Source organism: Cornus florida, unplaced genomic scaffold (assembly GCF_030987335.1).
Source record: "Cornus florida cultivar Cherokee Brave unplaced genomic scaffold, ASM3098733v1 CherokeeBrave_3.0.0_Hap2_Chr07, whole genome shotgun sequence".
In the NCBI taxonomy this organism is placed as follows: domain Eukaryota; kingdom Viridiplantae; phylum Streptophyta; class Magnoliopsida; order Cornales; family Cornaceae; genus Cornus; species Cornus florida.
In genome coordinates, this window is record NW_026775577.1 from 25,259,176 (window position 1) to 25,277,268 (window position 18,093).

The 18,093-nt window shown below is 34.0% G+C and overlaps 1 protein-coding gene and 1 long non-coding RNA gene across 4 annotated transcripts; both read left to right on the forward strand.

Annotated features, from left to right (window-relative positions):
* The first annotated feature begins 2,646 nt into the window (after nucleotides 1–2,646).
* LOC132266838 (mitogen-activated protein kinase kinase kinase 5-like) lies at nucleotides 2,647–13,792 on the forward strand. Of its 3 annotated transcripts, none has more exons than XM_059767832.1 (11): nucleotides 2,647–3,427; nucleotides 4,313–4,939; nucleotides 5,074–5,161; nucleotides 6,299–6,361; nucleotides 6,446–6,609; nucleotides 6,865–6,940; nucleotides 8,322–8,381; nucleotides 8,462–8,587; nucleotides 12,669–12,899; nucleotides 13,008–13,103; nucleotides 13,209–13,792. In XM_059767832.1, the coding sequence occupies exons 1-11, from the start codon at nucleotides 2,946–2,948 to the stop codon at nucleotides 13,218–13,220; spliced, it is 2,025 nt and encodes a 674-aa protein (XP_059623815.1). In that variant the 5' UTR covers nucleotides 2,647–2,945; the 3' UTR covers nucleotides 13,221–13,792. The 3 variants fall into 3 exon arrangements, with proteins under 3 accessions (XP_059623815.1, XP_059623817.1, XP_059623816.1); XM_059767834.1 differs by having other exon boundaries at nucleotides 13,056–13,103; XM_059767833.1 differs by having other exon boundaries at nucleotides 4,316–4,939.
* Nucleotides 13,793–16,816: 3,024 nt separating this feature from the next.
* On the forward strand, nucleotides 16,817–17,421 carry LOC132267596 (uncharacterized). Its single transcript, XR_009469029.1, has 2 exons — nucleotides 16,817–17,065; nucleotides 17,205–17,421. It is a non-coding gene; the product is annotated as an uncharacterized LOC132267596 (long non-coding RNA).
* The last annotated feature ends 672 nt before the right edge of the window (nucleotides 17,422–18,093 follow it).

An 18,093-nucleotide genomic window follows, 5' to 3' on the forward strand; every position in this document is an offset into this window, starting at 1 on the left:
TGTATAGTAGTGTTAATCTTTGAAGCTTTTGTGCAATATTTCAGAGTGTTTAAGTACTATGTACTAATTTTTTTTTCAATGAATAAGTTAGTGTGTTTTCATAAACTCATTCAAATACTTCATAGAAAACCTTAAAGTAATATTCTTTTTGGTTCTTACATTTTGTGAATTTTTATTCCTTGTTTGTTAAACTCGGTGAGCCATTTGTGTTGATAAAAGGGTGTTTAGAACAACTCTCCAGTGAAGAAAGTCCGGCCAAGTGGTGGTTGCTAACCTCAGAACAGAAGAATTCGAAGAACCACAGGATAACTTCTTAAAGGTTAGTATATTTACTAGTATTATGTAGGAGCGTGGTGAGCATATATTAGATTTATTTTATGTTTCAAAGCTTTTATGTTATAATAGTTGTGTTTTGGGTCATTATGGTAATATAAATTGTCCTGTGGTCCAAAGTAGAAAGTAAATTCATGAATAAGAAATAATTTGTGTAATCCTCTCATTTATTGTTATTTCATGACTTTAACACCATGACAGTGTAATATTTACCCCATAAACCCATGTATTGATAGTTATCCCTTGGAAGTTCACTACGAGTTACCCCATAAACCCGTGTATTGATAGTCATCCCTTGGAAGTCAACTATGAATACTTAATTTATAGTATTGGATAAGATATATTTGTTTATACAACAAAAAGGTGTTACATTCCACTGCCCTTTCTGTTGCATATATTATAATATTATAATAATTGGTAAATAAATCTAATTATATTTGGAAGTCATTATCAAATGTCATGTTTCAAAGTTTGATTAAAATACAAAAATTGCAAATAGCATGGTAAAATGACACTTAAATAAGAGTAACACTTTTTAAGAACAAAAGTGTTATTCATATGAATTTTGAGAAATTAATCTACAAGATTGCTGTGACTTGTGGCATGTTATCGGTACTAAATACATGTGTTATTTACCAGAAAACGATCTTTTAATATTGAGGCATAATAAACTAAATAAATTTAAATTTCAAACAATTTATTCCCAAAAAAAAAAAAAAAAAAAAAATCATAAAACTATCAATTTGCAAAATATGTTAGTCGGAAGAACAAAATTCATTAGGTTGTTTTTTTTTTTTTTTTTTTTTTTTTTTTTTTTTTTTTCATTAATTGCATAAGGCTCCTTGAAGTGAGTCATAAATAATAATTAAATAAAAATATTGCAACTCTTGAATATTACACAAAGAAGTTTAAATTACCTTTTCAAAAGATTTGTGATACAACATGGTTATAGTATGATCCGCTTACAAGGATTCTAATCCTAATAATAATGAGAATTGAGTAACCATGAGAAGAGTTGGCCAAGCACGATTATCAATTCACTGTTGTTTTCTTCAACCAGCTTTAATTGGTCATTTAAAAAGAGCAATGTGAAAGAAAAGAAAAAGAAAAAGAAAAAAAAGTTTATACTGTAAATTTTAATGCAGAGTACCACTTTATAAAATAGAAAGAAACATTTTAACAGAAAACCCGTAATGCTTAGAAATCATTTTCTATGTAACAATCCATTTTTAAATTGGATAAATACTTTAAAAAAAATGATAATAATCTTCATCAATTCTTATTAGAATAGTGATATTGTGTGAGCGCTCTCCCAAAAAATTTAAAGTGCTCGCGTTTATAAGCCACACAATTCTTATTTTTAAGATTTGGGAGAGACAATTAATTAAGAAAAAATCCTCCGTAATTAAAGAAACAAATCAAGTTTTTTTCTCTCTCTTCTCTCCATGTTCTCTCTTTCTCTCTTGGTTAACATCCTCAATCAATTTGTCTCTCTCTCTCTTGATTAACCATCGAAGAATATGTCTCTCTCTCTCATAGTTAAACCATTTGTCTTTCAATCAAAAATCTCTCCACCTGCATGCCCGCTGACATACTAGGTTCTCGTAAGTTTTTTATTTGAGATTATTTGAGATTTTTTATTTTATTTTATTTTTTAAATATTTTTTTTAGCTATTGGTTAATGATTAACCAAGAAAGAGAATGTGGCAAAAAGATTCTTGATTCTTTCTTAATTACTTACATAATTCTTTCTTCCAATAAGAATTATGTGATTTATAAGTTGCTTTTTAGATTTTTTGCGAGAGCGCTCTCGCAATAGCACTATTTTTTTTTTATTATCAACGAATGAAATAAACTTAATTGATATTATCTTATTTATTCTTGAATATATGAGACGTTGTAGCATTTTATTTATTTATTTTACAATCATTTAAATTTGAATACAGATTTAAAAAAAAAAAATTCGAATCCAGATTAAGATAAACAAAATCATAGCAAAGTTTTGAATTGTTAGCTGTAATGACTTTTATAGAAATAGAAATATTATATTAACAAAAGTGGTTTGTTTGTTTATTTAAACTCACGGGTCATGAATATCAATCACATCCCCAAATATTTGCATAATTAAATTATATAAAAGATAAATGTCCCTGTATAATAACAAGATAGTTATAAATTATCTTTTAAAAAAACAATTTAGTTAAAAAATAACTTAAAAAAAAAAAAAACAATTTAGTTAAAAATTTCTAGAGAGAGAGAGAGAGAGAGGAGAGAGAGAGAGAGAGAGGGGTCTGTTACAATTACAAAGGGAAAGGAGGATTTTGACCTCAAGATGGGGACACCCTCCCTCCCTGTTTCGGTTAATAGTACGCTGTTGTCGTAAAACCGCGTTACAGAGGAGAGAGAAAGTGAAACCACTCCCTCCTCTTCCTCCATTGCTAGGGTTTGCCTCTGAATGTGACTGATCATCATCAACGATGGCTCGTAGAATCCCAATCAAATGGTTCTTAGATGGCCTGACTCGGACCCTATCAAATCTGTTCATCGTCACCACCACCACCACAGGTGTCTGATTCATCACCACCGTAAGATGCATCTTAGCCGAATCTCCAATGCATTGGTTGAATAGCGCATTTTCTCGGTCATCGTCCTCCAAACACCACTCCGCTGATAACCCCGGCCACAGAGTCTCCAGAATCCTCCGCTCCTCGCAGCGCCGGCTCACGCGCGCTCGGAAGCTCCGCCACCTCACCGACGACGACATCGGCGTTACCGCCGAAGCTGACCGCCGCTGGCACTCGCCCAGCACTAGACATCACTTTTACTCCTCGCGGAGGTCGTCGTCCGCGTCTCCGCAGCCCCTGCCCCTCCCGGAACTGGCCTTGCTGCTACGCTGTGACGCCTCCACGCCTTCTACTTCAAATTCGTGTTCGAATTCAACTTTAAATTCAAATACGGGTAATGTTCCCTTGCCCTCACCGAAGGAGGCGCCATCGATAGGCGGGGAGGAGAGAGAAAGAGCTGATGGATTGACCGGTAACGGGAACGGGAAGGGGAACGGAGATGGAGTCACGTCGAGTGCTGCATCTGAGAGGTAAAATTTTCAAAATTGACTCCAATATGTTTATGTATGTGTATGTTAATTTGATATTCATTTAGTATTTGCAAGACATTACCTTACCTTCGTCATTGATTCTACATTATGGAATGAATATCAACATGCCCTATTATTAGTCTTCGTTAATGTATTCATTTTCTATAATTGTTTGCATATTTAAGCGATTCCTACGTCTCTGCTTCAATTTCATTATCTGATTTGACTGTTGTGATGCATCATTTATTTGACTGTTGTGATGCATCATTTATATCTTCAGACAAATTTATCAGTTTGTTTTTTAGATGAGATTGCTTTAAATTTATATTTTATGCGCCAACAAAGAAGCAGATGAGACACCAGGCATGCAGTACTTTTCACCATCTCATTCTGTGCAAAAGAATTGGAATTGCTTTCTGTGTGCAGATTCATATATACATCTATAGCACAATACCGAGTGGACTTGGTAACAAACTGTTTATTTTTATTTTTATTTTTAATTATTTGGTCCATGTTCCACAATTCTTCCTATTTCTATATTTTGTTTAAAGATCACCTATATCTTTGGTATGGTGCCTTCTAGATCATTATATAAACTATAATTAAGTTCGATTTTCAGTACATTAGGTGCTTAAGTTATGCCTTATGTTAAGGATAAAAGGTTCACGGATTCACTTCATTTGAACTCTGTGCTTATTTATCTTTCTTTGAAATATTTGGTTAGGTAGCAAATGGAAAACTTGGTTCCATATTACTGCTAACTGTTGAAGTGGATTACTGCTGAGCTTTTCTTAGGTTCTCATATAATTGTTTTTGCACTGTGATGCCCTGTACTTCCTGCATTATGCTGACTCTACTACATGTTTGCATATTGTCCAATTTAAGTAGGTTAGCTTCCCAGGACACCAGAAAGAATACGGAGCATGCTGAAACTCAGTCATCTAGGAAGGTTCCTCGAGAACTGAATGTCTTGGGAAGGAATCAAGACAGTTCATTGTCTACTGTTTTTATTGGTAATCCTACTAGCCCCTTTTCGAGTCCTGCACTCAGCCCACAGATAAATAATGGAGATATTTTTTCATATTATCACATGTCTCCCCAAGTAATTCAAGTCTGGTCTGCACCTGAGATGCCTCCTTTAGATATGACTCTGGGTCTAGGGTGTCCTAATCAAATGTACCCTGAGAAAACTGCATTTAGTGTTGATAATTCACCTCTCCACAGTCCAAGAGCAAGTCCCCGCCGGACCACCAGAAGCCCTACTCCTACTGGGCCTGCATCACCTTTACATAACAAGTTATCACTTGAGACCTCGATAGCACCACGTGAAAGTAATGCTCAGGCCCATGTCCACCCCTTACCTCTTCCTCCAGGTGCTGCCACTCCTTCCCAGCCTGTTACTGTTAACCAAGTTACAGCTAAGCCAGAATTGAAGCCAATGAAAAGTCAATGGAAAAAAGGAAAGCCTATTGGGCGTGGTACATTTGGAAGTGTTTATGTTGCCACCAACAGGTGTGTAAAACTACCATATCTTTCTTATGCTAGTTCTTTCCTATGGGGACTTGATCCCTCACCTCTCAGTTTGGGAGTTTGAGGAGATACCACTTGGCTACAACCCCTGGTGATAATGTTGTTTTCTTCAACAGGGAAACTGGAGCCTTATGTGCAATGAAAGAAGTTGAGATATTGCAGGATGACCCAAAATCTGCAGAGTGTATAACGCAATTACAGCAGGTTGTATACCAATATTTGTAACATTATCTTTTATACATCTATATTACATTCTCTAACATGGTCAACCATTTTCTTGATTTCTATGAATGTATTTTAATGAATGTTTAATATTTACGAAGGTTCCACATACCATGTACCTGTAATAAATTTACAGGTAAATTATATTGATTGAACTCTCCTAAGGTTTGGAATTATTACTCGGACCTCCTTGATGGTTTCAAAAATAACACTTACCTCCCCTGTCATTGACGTCCCTTTAATGGAGTTAATGTTAGGTATGATATTACTAATATACCCTTAGATAATATAATATTTGTTTAATAAAAATGTCTTGTTAAATGAGGGTAATATTGGAATGTAAACATTTTCCATCTCATGACATCATCATTTCTGCCTTTGAGCAATGCTAACAGTTTAGAGAGGGAGGTAACTGTTACCAAGTTTCGTATTCTGGGGATGTCAGTGTAAAATGTAATTTACTCTAATTTTATACTAGGAAGATTTTTGGACACGGATCATGTGAAATTGTGGTCACTTCAATTTTGATTGATTTGAGAGGAATTTAATGCCTGATTTTTTTACTATGTCAAGTATGTGATAAATCCACTCAGGATATGATGTTAGTACTCAAGATAAGTCTGTGCTTATGTGCATGAAATTAAAAACATTGCCTTTAAAATAACTGATATGAATTTTTTTTTTTTACCATCTTCCAAATTCTTTTAATAAGTGTTTGTTTTGAGAAATTTAAGTATGTCTCTTAGATGGGTAATTACCACTCTTCAGAAAATATTTATTGGTGGAAATCACTTTCAGAACTAGTGTCAGTGGCTTGCAAAAAAAAAAAAAAAAAAAAAAAAATCTACTACTTGCCAAAAAAAAATGTGTCAATGGCTTATTCTTTTTCTTTGACGATATATGAGTTATTTGGTTGAATAATTTTTTGTTATATGGAACTTATAATGAAGTAGCTTTGACCATAGTTCATTGAGAATATATGTGAATTTGGGTTACATGGATTTCTCAGCTGAATGTATGTATATTTATCTACTCTAATTTAGATATTTTTTTTTTTTCTTTTTTTAGGTTTAATTATTATTAAGTTTCTGTAGGTCTTACTCCTTGCCAACTTTGCAGGAAATTAAACTCCTCAGCCAGCTAAAGCATCCAAATATTGTGCAGTATTATGGCAGTGAAATTGTGAGTAATTTCCCTGTTGCATGTTATGGTACCTATGTTTATTCCCAATGTCCTTTTAGAAACCCGTGGTTTATGTACATGCAGGTTGGGAACAAATTTCACATATATCTAGAGTATGTTCATCCTGGTTCTATTAATAAATACATCCGTGACCATTGTGGAGCAATAACAGAATCTGTTATACGCAATTTCACTCGCCATATTCTCTCTGGGTTGGCTTACTTGCATAGCACAAAGACAATACACAGGTAACAACACATCTTTGATCATGTGATGAATAAATTTTAGCGTATCCTTAGAGTAGCAATTAGGATATAACATTGAAGCATGTTAAATTTCTTTCATATTTAACTGCAGATGGAATGATTCTATTGGCAAAAGGCCTACACAATCTATGTTGCTTCTGTTTGGATATTTAGTATTATATTATTTTCTATATTCTATCTGCAGTACGAGAGTATCATTTCTAGCTGGCCAAGTTTAACAATGGTTACATTTTATAGGGACATTAAAGGGGCTAATTTGCTTGTCGATGCATATGGGGTTGTCAAGCTTGCTGACTTTGGGATGGCTAAACATGTGAGTTTCGAACTCTTTCAACATCTGGACATGCAAAAACATTCTAAAAAAACAAAAAAATTTAATTGTAGAAAGCCACATATAAACCATGCATATAAATCCAACAGAATTGTGGTGTCTTCTATAGCATGCCTCATACACGGGCAATCACTGCATGCTAGTTATTTCATATCCTTGGTATAAAGGATTCCTAACAGTAGTAGTCCTTGTTTCCCTTGACAGGTGTACTGAAACTTGCCTTTATTTTGCTTGATATATATGTGTATATATATTTTGTTGAAAATGAACAGTGAACAAAGTATAGTTTACATATTCTTACATTAGGTCATAAACTTCACAGTAGATGGGATTTTAGTGATCTTGAGATCGTTCTGTGTCATCCGCACGATTAGGTTCTTGCTCATGCGCTCATTTTATGTAAATTGTGCAAATGCTTGACATATATGGTTCGTTTTATTTATTTTTTTTAATTTTTTATATTTATTATCATGCACCATATTTGTCCCCCTTTTGATAGAGATCCCTGATCTTTACTTCATGCGGAGTGATGAGGAGCTTTGATCTCACTATCTCAGGTTGTATAGATCATTTTTTTTTTCAACGTTTTACATATATAGGCTTATTTTGGCCCATTTTTAACTTCATTCTTACTAATTGCTACTTCTTTTTACCCATGAGATTGTAAAAATTGTTGGTATGAAAGTCGATGAAATCTTTTCCTCTAACAATATTTGCAATGATATTGTTCGAGCTTTGAAATTTTGTGGTTATTGTTAGAGAACTTTTGGATTTTGTGGAAGTACTACTGTGTAAGGAAACCCCACATTTTATTTCCTGCTCTGTGGGTAGCGGTTGTCATATTTTCAATGAAAAATGATAAAATAAAATGGGAGGAGTTTGTGTTGAATGTTAGAGAAGAAGCTTGTAATGATTGGTATAGTATTTTTCTTTTTGGTTTTATTCTTTTTTCTTTTTCCTTTCCTATTTCTTTTATATATATGTATATTTTCCAACAAGAAGACTTGATACTTGATACCCAGACTCTATTTCACCCAATATTTGCCTTCAAACCCCTTGCTGGTGTTGGCAGGGATAACTGATCTGACACCCACTCGTTATATATTTAGTGGATGAGTTAGCCTCAAGGCCCTGAATTGAACGAATGTGTTGACACCTCATCAGCAATTTGCAAACAAACTGATAAGGAGTAGCATATAATTAGTCATGGTTAACTTTGTTTCACAGTTTTTGCATTTATTTGTTCTGGTCATTAATTGTGATTTATCATTGTCATCAGTCATCACATCGTTGTATTGATTCATATTATGTCATAATCTGATGTTTCTCAGTTTGGGAGTTAAAAATTTGGTTTTCTATGCAGCTTAGCGGACAAACAACTTATCTTTCTTTAAAAGGAAGTCCGTACTGGATGGCTCCTGAGGTTCATTCTTTCTGTGACATCAATTTTTTGTGAGATCATCTCCCTGCCTTATTGTACTGACATCATTTTTTATCCTGCAGCTCTTGCAGCCTCTGACACAGAAAGATGCTAATTCTGATCTTGCTCTAGCTGTTGATATTTGGAGTTTGGGTTGTACTATTATTGAAATGCTGAACGGGAAACCTCCTTGGAGTGAATATGAAGGGGTAAGCATTTAATTTTTGTTGATGTACAGTATTGATCATGACCTGTACGATATGGGATCTGTCAATACGCAAACTTTATAAAAGTGCACTTGAAAATCTACATTCATATCATCAAAATTGTTGTGATTGCCTTCTCCCTGTCCTTTTCACTTTAGAACACCAAAGTTTGTGGTTGACCACTTATTACACTAGAACACCAAAGTTTTATCTTACCTGCCATTTATGTTCTTTGTATTTTTCTTTTTTCAGTGCTCTATGATTTAGAAAATATGCTTTATAACCTGATGATACGTTTCCAATTCCAGGGGAAAAATTAATAATAAGAAGAAAACCTTGTATTATATATGAAAAATAGTATATAAAATCGAATCACTTGATAGTTGATATGTTAAAGATGCATGAAAGTCTGAATTTATTTTATTTTATATTGACATGAAAGTCTGAAAGTCCTATTCTCCTGACGTGCCCAGAAGCCAAAGGCGAATCCGTTCGCGGTTTGTAGGACAAACACCATTTGAAGGTGTTCCCCTGCTGCTAGCTGCTCTCCTTTGATGAAAGAAGTAAGCAATGGCGAAAACTGCCACATTGACTTTTGGACAATTATGCCATTCGGAAGAAGTCTTCTGAAGGCTTCATCTGAGCAGAGTCAGGAACAGTACATTGGTTAAAAGAGATATGCAATAACTGTCTCCACCCAATCTGTCCGTTCTAGTGCACATGCTAGTACACCGATCAATAGAAGTAGGATGAAATGAGCCTTTTATGATTACATTGGAAATAAGAGGCATTAAACTCATAAGCTACTAGCCCGAAGCACAGAGTTGCTTGTCATCGAGAAATTTGACGTCTCAGAAAGAAGAAAGATTATTTGACTAACCCCCAGCCATGCCAAAAGGAGGGAACTTAGGACAATAGATGACTTATTCTCCTACTTAAATTGCTTTTGGAACCTTTTCAAATGATTAAAGCAAAAAAGCGAGATTCAAATGCCACTATCATATTTTCGGCCTTGCCATAGTTGGGTGTCACAATATCTACCAACTGTTTTGCAAGAAAATAGGCCCAATGCATCGACCGCACACCCTAGCATATCCATTAAAAAAATCTTTGATTTCCTGACTCGAAATTCTTATCTTGCTTTAACAACATCATCCTTTGCTCAAGCTAGAAATATATTCCTTTAGCGTGAGCGGGTGCAGAGAAGGAAACGCCAAACACTTCGGCCTAACGGGAATGAAATGACAAGATGAGTTGTCTGGGGCACCCCCATTTAGAAAGGTGGTCACGTGACCTACATCTTGGCGAATGTGATTGTTCAGCATCACTATCTTGTCTTAATAAGATCTGAGGGATCCACATTCCACAATTGATTTGCTTAATACCAATTGAGATTAGGACTGCTACCCATGAATTTGATGTGCCAGAGTATCCGAAATAGATATAGATTAGGGGGGATGAATAGATCTTGTTCAATTTTTGACTAACAATAACTGTCTTTTAGTTCTAGCAATTATAGTTCAAACACAGTACTATAAATATTTTAACTATTAGGAGCAAAAATAAAATAACCAAGCAATCACACATAAACACGATTTTTATGTGAAATATCCGAACGAGGTCTGACCATAGGATCTAATCCAGACAGAAAAATCCATTCTCAGACTCATGTCAGATACTCCACTGAGCTCTCCTGCTACCAGTTAATGAATTTACTCCTTATGCAATCTGCTCTTCACCCGTGCTTTGATCTCCTTGACTAGTCGCTCCTAATCCTTTGTTTTTCCGTGTAATTTACTAGACTAACTATAACCCAATATTCAATATGTGTAAATTCAGGAGTCATATATGATATAGGAAAATAAAACTAATTAACACACATAACATTCCAATATATTATATATATATATATATGTGTGTATATTAACACTGATTTTTGTAAGATTCTAAATAAGTTATGGTCCGATAAATCTATCCAAGACAAGTTCGACGAGTCAGACTCCTTTGAGTACCCTTACGTATCCGAAAAAAAAAAAAAACAGAACAAAACTCCTTCGAGTACCCTTCAAGTGATGTGCTCAGCAAGTTCGAGCAATGTTAGTCTAATGATGCAGGATGCATATAAGAGAATAAGCAGAATAATTGACAAAGTTCATGAACTAAATTCTTTTGGAAAATCATTTACCTTTTTGTTGGTATCTCACTAATTCCGGTCTATAGGAGGGAGGCTTTAGAGTTGGAGGCTATGGGAGAATTTTTATTCATTAACAACAATTTAATGCATTCAAGGCATCTTTCAAATGAATCGGAACATGCATGCATTGTGCCTGGTGCATGATTAGGAGCCCAATTAGGCGAGCTAGTAATCCAAAAGTTGAGTTTACTTTTTTACCCCTTTTGATCTCCAAATATTTTGTCTTCAGAGTCTCGATCAAATTAAGTTCTACTTCTAACTAACCAAACCAACTTTGAAAAATAATAAATAAAACTAAAAATTGCAAACTTCAACTTTTGTTACGGAATTTGCCAACATGATGTTCTCACACATTCTATTATTAAGAATCAATTTTTTTTTTTCTTTTTTTCTTGACCGGTTACATTATTCAGCATCATTATTCACCTTTGTCAAGATTGTTGTCTAACCTTTGTCATTTAAATCCCCTCTAATTGTTTCATTTATGCATATCATACTACTACCTTGTCTAGATCATTACCATTCCTTTATCCACTACACCCTATTCATAGACCAGTCAATTGTTTTTAATAATTTGTATACTTTTTCATAGCTTTAGTGGATTGTGTCCTGATATTCCAAATTATTCAACTGAACTTATTCTATTTCTAATTATAACAATAATTATTATTATAATCCATATGATTCAGTACTGTTATTTCCTGTTTGACTACTTACATTTATTAACTTTCGTATTTCTCTATTTTGAATTACTATACCAATACGAAGGGGAGAGAAATGGGCAGAAATCGGTGTGAGAGCCTGATTAGATGGGACTTTTGACGTCAACCATTGGTCAGGTCTGCATGCCACCCTGTGCAAAAAAAATATATATGTATAGAAACAATGGAATCACATGAAACAGTCTTGAAGCAGGTAGGAAAAGTGATCGATCACATTAAACCATCAGAATAGGAAAGATGTGGCAGATTAAGACGCTTGGATACAAAACATCCAAGAAGACCAAAGCCTGATGAGGTTAAAAATACGCCAACCAAACTGCAGTGATACTAGAAGCAGAAGTCTGGATACCATAGAAAACGAGTAGGAATAAAAGAAACAAAGGGGAAAGATTTTGAAAAGTACTTAATGCTGTGATGTAAAGAATGAATATTGTTAGACGTAAAATTTCCATTATACTGTATAACTGTAGAGGTATTAAACCAAAGTGAAACAGTGAAGGAATTAGAACTTGATTTGCTGGAGATTGTTCCTTCCATAGGACATCTAGTAAAACTTAGGTTTTGTTTATTTCAGAAGATAACAAATCCGAAATAGAAATCAATCTTTGCTGTTCGATGAGGATCACAGTTAGTTAATGATATTATGGATATCTTGTTGATTTCTTGAAAGTGACAAGTCTGAAAAAAGTCATTGTCCATCACTTTGAACTAGTCTAGAATTATTTATCATCTTCAAGGTATATTTCCCGCTCCCCTCATCTCTCTCGCTACTCGCGCAACAGTAATAGCCTAACCGGGTTTCTCCATAGCATTTCTTGGATTTACTTTCACTAAAGACCCAATAAAGCAAGAGTACAAACTCATGCAGCAATTCATGTGTGGCCTATATGAGTTTCATTGGATATGTTAGCATGTCATGTAGTCTGTCTGCAACTAAGACTTGAAGTTTGGTTGTGTGCCAGCAAATCTTCCTTTTGCCTCGTTATGCTATATGTGGTGGTGCATCATAATTTATACCCGACTTTTTGCTTTTGCATCTAACAATATTTTTACTGCTCTGGTGGAACTTAATATGGTGAAGGTCGAATCTGGTTGGACTCATTTATTAACATATTAATTTATTCTCTGTTTATCTGCTAAGATGGTTACATATCCTTCTTTAATGCAGGCTGCAGCCATGTTCAAGGTTACGAGAGAAACCCCAACCATACCTCAAACGTTGTCGTCCGAGGGCAAGGATTTTTTACGTTGTTGTTTTTGTAGAAATCCGGCAGAGAGACCTTCAGCTAGCATGCTACTAGAACATCGATTCCTAAAAAATTCACAGCAGCTTGATCCATCTTTCACCCAGGTTGATATTCCATCTTTCACCCAGGCTCTTAGTGGGATGAAATTGAGGGTAAGTTATAGTATTGGCATAGTGCATTGATTTCTTTTTTTCTTTTTCTTTTCCTTTTTTTGGGCTAAAGTATAGCGAATTTGTACTATAACATATAACTTTTAACAGGATCAAACACATACTCCACAAGAGCATTCTAATCATAAACTTGATCAGGTGCCAGTATCTCCGACACTTTCCATAAACGGAAATCCTGGGAACAAAGTAAGAGTTTCTTTCTGCATTTACTCCTTTCTCCCTTTCCAACTTGTGTACCACTCATTATTGCAAATAGATAATTCTTTACTCTTGCATGACTGCCTTCTCCAGCATCATCCATAGTTCTGTTTCTCCAGTGTGGCTGGCCAATGATCTCACCATGAAACTCCCGACTTGACAGTGGCTCCACATCAGTCTCCTCACACTACTCTCGAGGCCCTTCGTAGTCCATCCCCGCCTCACTTGGGTCTCAGCATTTATCATACTAGGCCTTCTGCAAATGCTCCCAGCTCTATCAAACAGAGTGCGACAAAGAACCATTTATTGTGACAACTTGTCGAAAGTGATATGGCTTTCTGATAAGGTGGTTCGATTCATGAAATGTGCCACAAATCGTTGCAGCCATAGGCAGTTGCAGCAATAGGTTCTCCGTCTCACCTTTATTGTTGAAGATGTGAGGGTTCTTTGTTCTGCAAAATATCCTTGAACTGGGAATCTAGAAGCAGTTTTTTCTTGTTTTTGGTTTTTTGTTTTTTCTTTGTATATTATTCACCAAATTAGAGCTTTGGAAATTACAGAAGTTCTTGAAGCATTTGTATTCAGAATGCAATCACAGGCATGTAGGAATGGGGAATTGTAGATATCAGAAAATTGAATTTATCCAGTTATCCGTCAGTGATTTTCCTTTCAATTTACAGAGGGACTCAATGTGGCAGCTTGATTTTAGTTATCAGTTGTAAGTTTCAGTTTTGTATAATACTTGATGCAATGGTTCGCAATATTGGTCATGGTTGCGGACAAAGTCGGTGTAAATTAACAGATACGAGTCACGTATCGGACTTGAAAAAGAGTTGCGTATTGGATGGTACAACGAACCAGGAATAATGCAATTTGAAGGTCCTGAGCTAGATTGCACCTTTCATAAGTATAAAAAATTGAACCCATTGTTTGTATACCCCACTGCTAATGGTTAAATTTACCAAATTATGTAAAACAAATTTCTGGGAAAATATTCTTTTTTTAAGTAAAATATATATATTTTTTATTTTTTGGTATTTGGCAAAGGTCTTGATCGAAGTTGAGATCGAGTCTATTGGGAAACTTAACCTTTTAACGGTGTAATTTTTAATATATTTTTTTGTTATAATGGTAGGTAATGAACTTTTAAATATACCCTTCTATGATGGTTCTGCATAACTTTAATTGCTTTTATGACTTCAAGGTAATTAGGGTAACTTAGAAATATTAAAAAGATAGTACATTGGATTTTAAATTGGGATAACCAAAAATAGAAAGGTAAGACACTTTTTGTGGGACGGATGTAGTCCAAACAAACGGAAATGAATGATATATGGCCTATTTGGAATGTATTATAATATTATTTTTTTGATATTTGGTCTTCAAATTCGGCTGATATTGGTTTGGAATAATTCATAACATATCAGTTTTTACTAAATTGGTAATACAAAACTGTTATTTTGGTATTGACCAAACCTAAAATATACCGCATTCCAAACTACCAATAGTGGTATACTGCTGTGTATTGTTAAATTTAGAGCCGAAGAATTTTTTTTTTTAAAAAGTAATCTAAACTAATTAATGCATCATTTCTTATTTTACAATACTATAATTTTAAAGTATCAGCCGAAGAGAGTCTCGATTGTATGTAAAAAATATTTATATTCTGGAATCATTTGGTGGTTCGATTAGCTGATATCACATGATACCATACCACCAAATAATTTTTCTTGCATAATGCCAAATTCTAAAAACAAAGAACGCTGATAAAAGATAATTTTTTGAAATTAGTGAAAAGTTAAATTAATTATTTAATAAATCAATCAATTCAACGAATTATTCAAACCAATAATATAAAATGAGAGCTCACCGGTTTGTTTATTTATTTATTTATTTTTTATTCGAAAAGTGAAGCTATTACAAAAGAGAAGAAAACAAAATACAGAAAGGCCTTCGGCCCAAACAATCCCAAAGGAGGGGAGCAGGGGCAGAGAGCTCACCGTTCTTATCACAATAAAGTGACCTCTTTATAGCATTAATTAACATTTATTTTGAAAACATATTTAAATTTGTAACATTCAAAAAGTAAAAAAGAAACATAATCTAGTGAAGCAAGACATCAATGATTTACCTTTCGAATCCCTGCTAATGCCGTTATGCCTTGGAGGCATGACAATGATTGGAGTACTTTAATTTATAATTTTGCATCTCAATAAGACAGTTATATTTACTTTGATATGAAGTTGAATTTTGATATTTTTGTGACCAAGTTGTATTGAATATTTTTAAATTTTTTAATATAAATTGGATTTTGCTCTTTATAAAGCACCAAAAATGATTTTTGCTTTATGTGTTTTGAACGTGAATAGATTTTATGTTCATATCGTCTGATTTTAATGTAAATTTCGTACGCATATAAATTTTTTACTCGTGTGAAACCTTATATATAAAGGGTCTCGCATTTGAAAATTCGCCGAGGGCATCTCAAATTTTGAAAATCTCAAGGTCGGCCCCGTTAGTGTTCATGTTGTTTCTTGAGTGAATTCTTTTGATAAAAAAAAAAAAAGGAAAAAAAGTATTTTGATAGACTTAAATAGGGTGAACAAATAATCTGTGAATCCAATCCGATCCGTGCAGATCGGATTGAATTACTACAATCACTGATCGGTGACGGATTCAAAAAAATTGAATCCGTAACTCACAGATTAAGCTGTTAAAAATTCGATCCGAGAGTCCGATTCGTAAAATATATATATATATATATATATATTCAAAGAATATATTAGTTAATTTAATTAGTTAATGATAATTTAATGAACTCTAAGGATGTATTAATTAATAATTATTTAAATATATGAATTAATATTAATAAATTAAAATTTTATCTATTGGGTATGGTTAAAAGATAAATAAATAATAAATAATACTCCCTTAGTCCCAATTTAAGTATTGCTTTTGGAGAGTAATAATTTCTAAGGGGACATGCATTGTTTCTTGAAAAGTTACTAACTTCTTCTTTTTAGTTTTGAATATTCAAGTTTGAAATTTTAAACTTCAAGAACATATATGGAAAGATGTGAAATTTTGAAAAAGGAAAATCGACAATTATTTTGGAACAGAACAAAAAGGAAAGTATAACAGATGGAGGGAGTATTAATTATAAAAATATAAATGGGTAATTTATACTCGACCCGTTATTACACGGATATGATCCGATCCGTGGGATAAGATGGCAGATCCGATCCGTGGGATAAGATGACAGATTAAAATTTGTCTAATTCATTAGACCATTTCCTTCTCTTCCACTTTGGCCAATCTAATTGTCTCTACAAGCTAAGTGCCATATGGGTTTGGGAGCGGATGGAATTAAGAGGGATACCTAATTCAATTCGTGGTCACCCTTAATTCTCCTAATGATAAATAAATGAAATAAAATAAAAAATTGATGGGAGAAAAATAGTATTAGGTGAAAGACGCATCTGGTGAAGTTGAAACAATAATAGTAAAACAAAAGCTTCGAGACGAGAGCTCCGGAATGTGGTGAAAAGCATTGACTGGTTGGGACGACTTATTTTCAGGAACGACGTCGTCCTTACATGTTAATCCATAATTATGTGGCCAAAGCAAAGTCTAAAACGTGAATATTTTTTATCAAAGCTAAACAGAGAAAGAATAATAAGTTGGAATGGAAAGTTAAAAAAGTTTACTAATTTTCGTATCTTTTTCGGAGTCAAGCCAAACAACCCCAAAACGCCAATCACGTGACATCAACATCATTATCCTCCTCCTCCATTCCCTCACTTTCAGTGCCCCCAAACATCCATCCAAAATCCCTTCTAGAGAGAGAGTTTTTAGAGAGAGAAAGAAATGGAATTGGAACCCCCTCCTTCCCAATCCATAGAGAAAACATACCAGACAGAAGATGAACAGGACAAAGCCGTAGACGAGTGGTAAATTAATATTTCAATCCCCTCTTTATATATACTCTGTTTTTTTTTTTAAATTTCTTCATATATATATATATATATATATATATATCTATTGATGTAATTAATGTTTTTGTTGGATTCTGGTTTTTTTGGGTTGCAGTTGTTCTTGCTGCTATGACTGCACAGATAGCTGCTTTGAGTACTTCTGCTGCTAGAATCTCTGTTAATTAATATTAAGGATGTTATTATCAAATTATATTCTATGTTTCTGTCAGTGAATCATCAACCCCCTCTAGAAACATGTTTGTACTTTGATCTCTCTTGAATTTATGAGAGAATAATATTAAGCTATGTTGGGAGCAGATTCATTTTATTTATTTATTATTTTTTTTAAGCAATGTTCTATTTTATAGATATATACACGCATGTATTTAGATTGTGTTGACTGCCAACACCATCAGATTTGAGAACTGATGTTGCACCTAGTAGATCATGGTACAATTAATTGATAGTGGAAAGAGAGCAATGATTCTGGAAGCACTTGTGACTCGAATTTAGGATGGGAAGAAATATAGTTAAAATTTTGAACTAAATTTCTTTTAATTACAAATTCAAAACAGAAACATAATACTATGAGTCAAAAGACTCCAAATCAAAATAGACAGAGGACTGTGGGGTTGACCACTCCCTCTTTTCGTTTTGGTTTCAGACACCTGTTCGGAGGGATTAGTTGCAGGCACAGAGTTCGATGCAGATCTCGTGTTGGGATCATGTGTGATTCGCTTTGTCAACAGAAGATATTGGGTGAGTAGGGAATAACAGGTTATTGATGTTACTTAGAATATAACATTTGTTTCGATAGGTGTCGTGAACATGTCAATGACATAATATGATTGGTGCATCTAATATCTACTCCTGTCTTGTATATCTCAAATGTAGGTATTGATTTTTCGAAACCAAAAAAAAAAAAAAATTTAGGCATTGATTTTGATGATTATATACCTACATTGATGGAATTTATTTAGCATTTGCAACTTCAAGTGATTTGA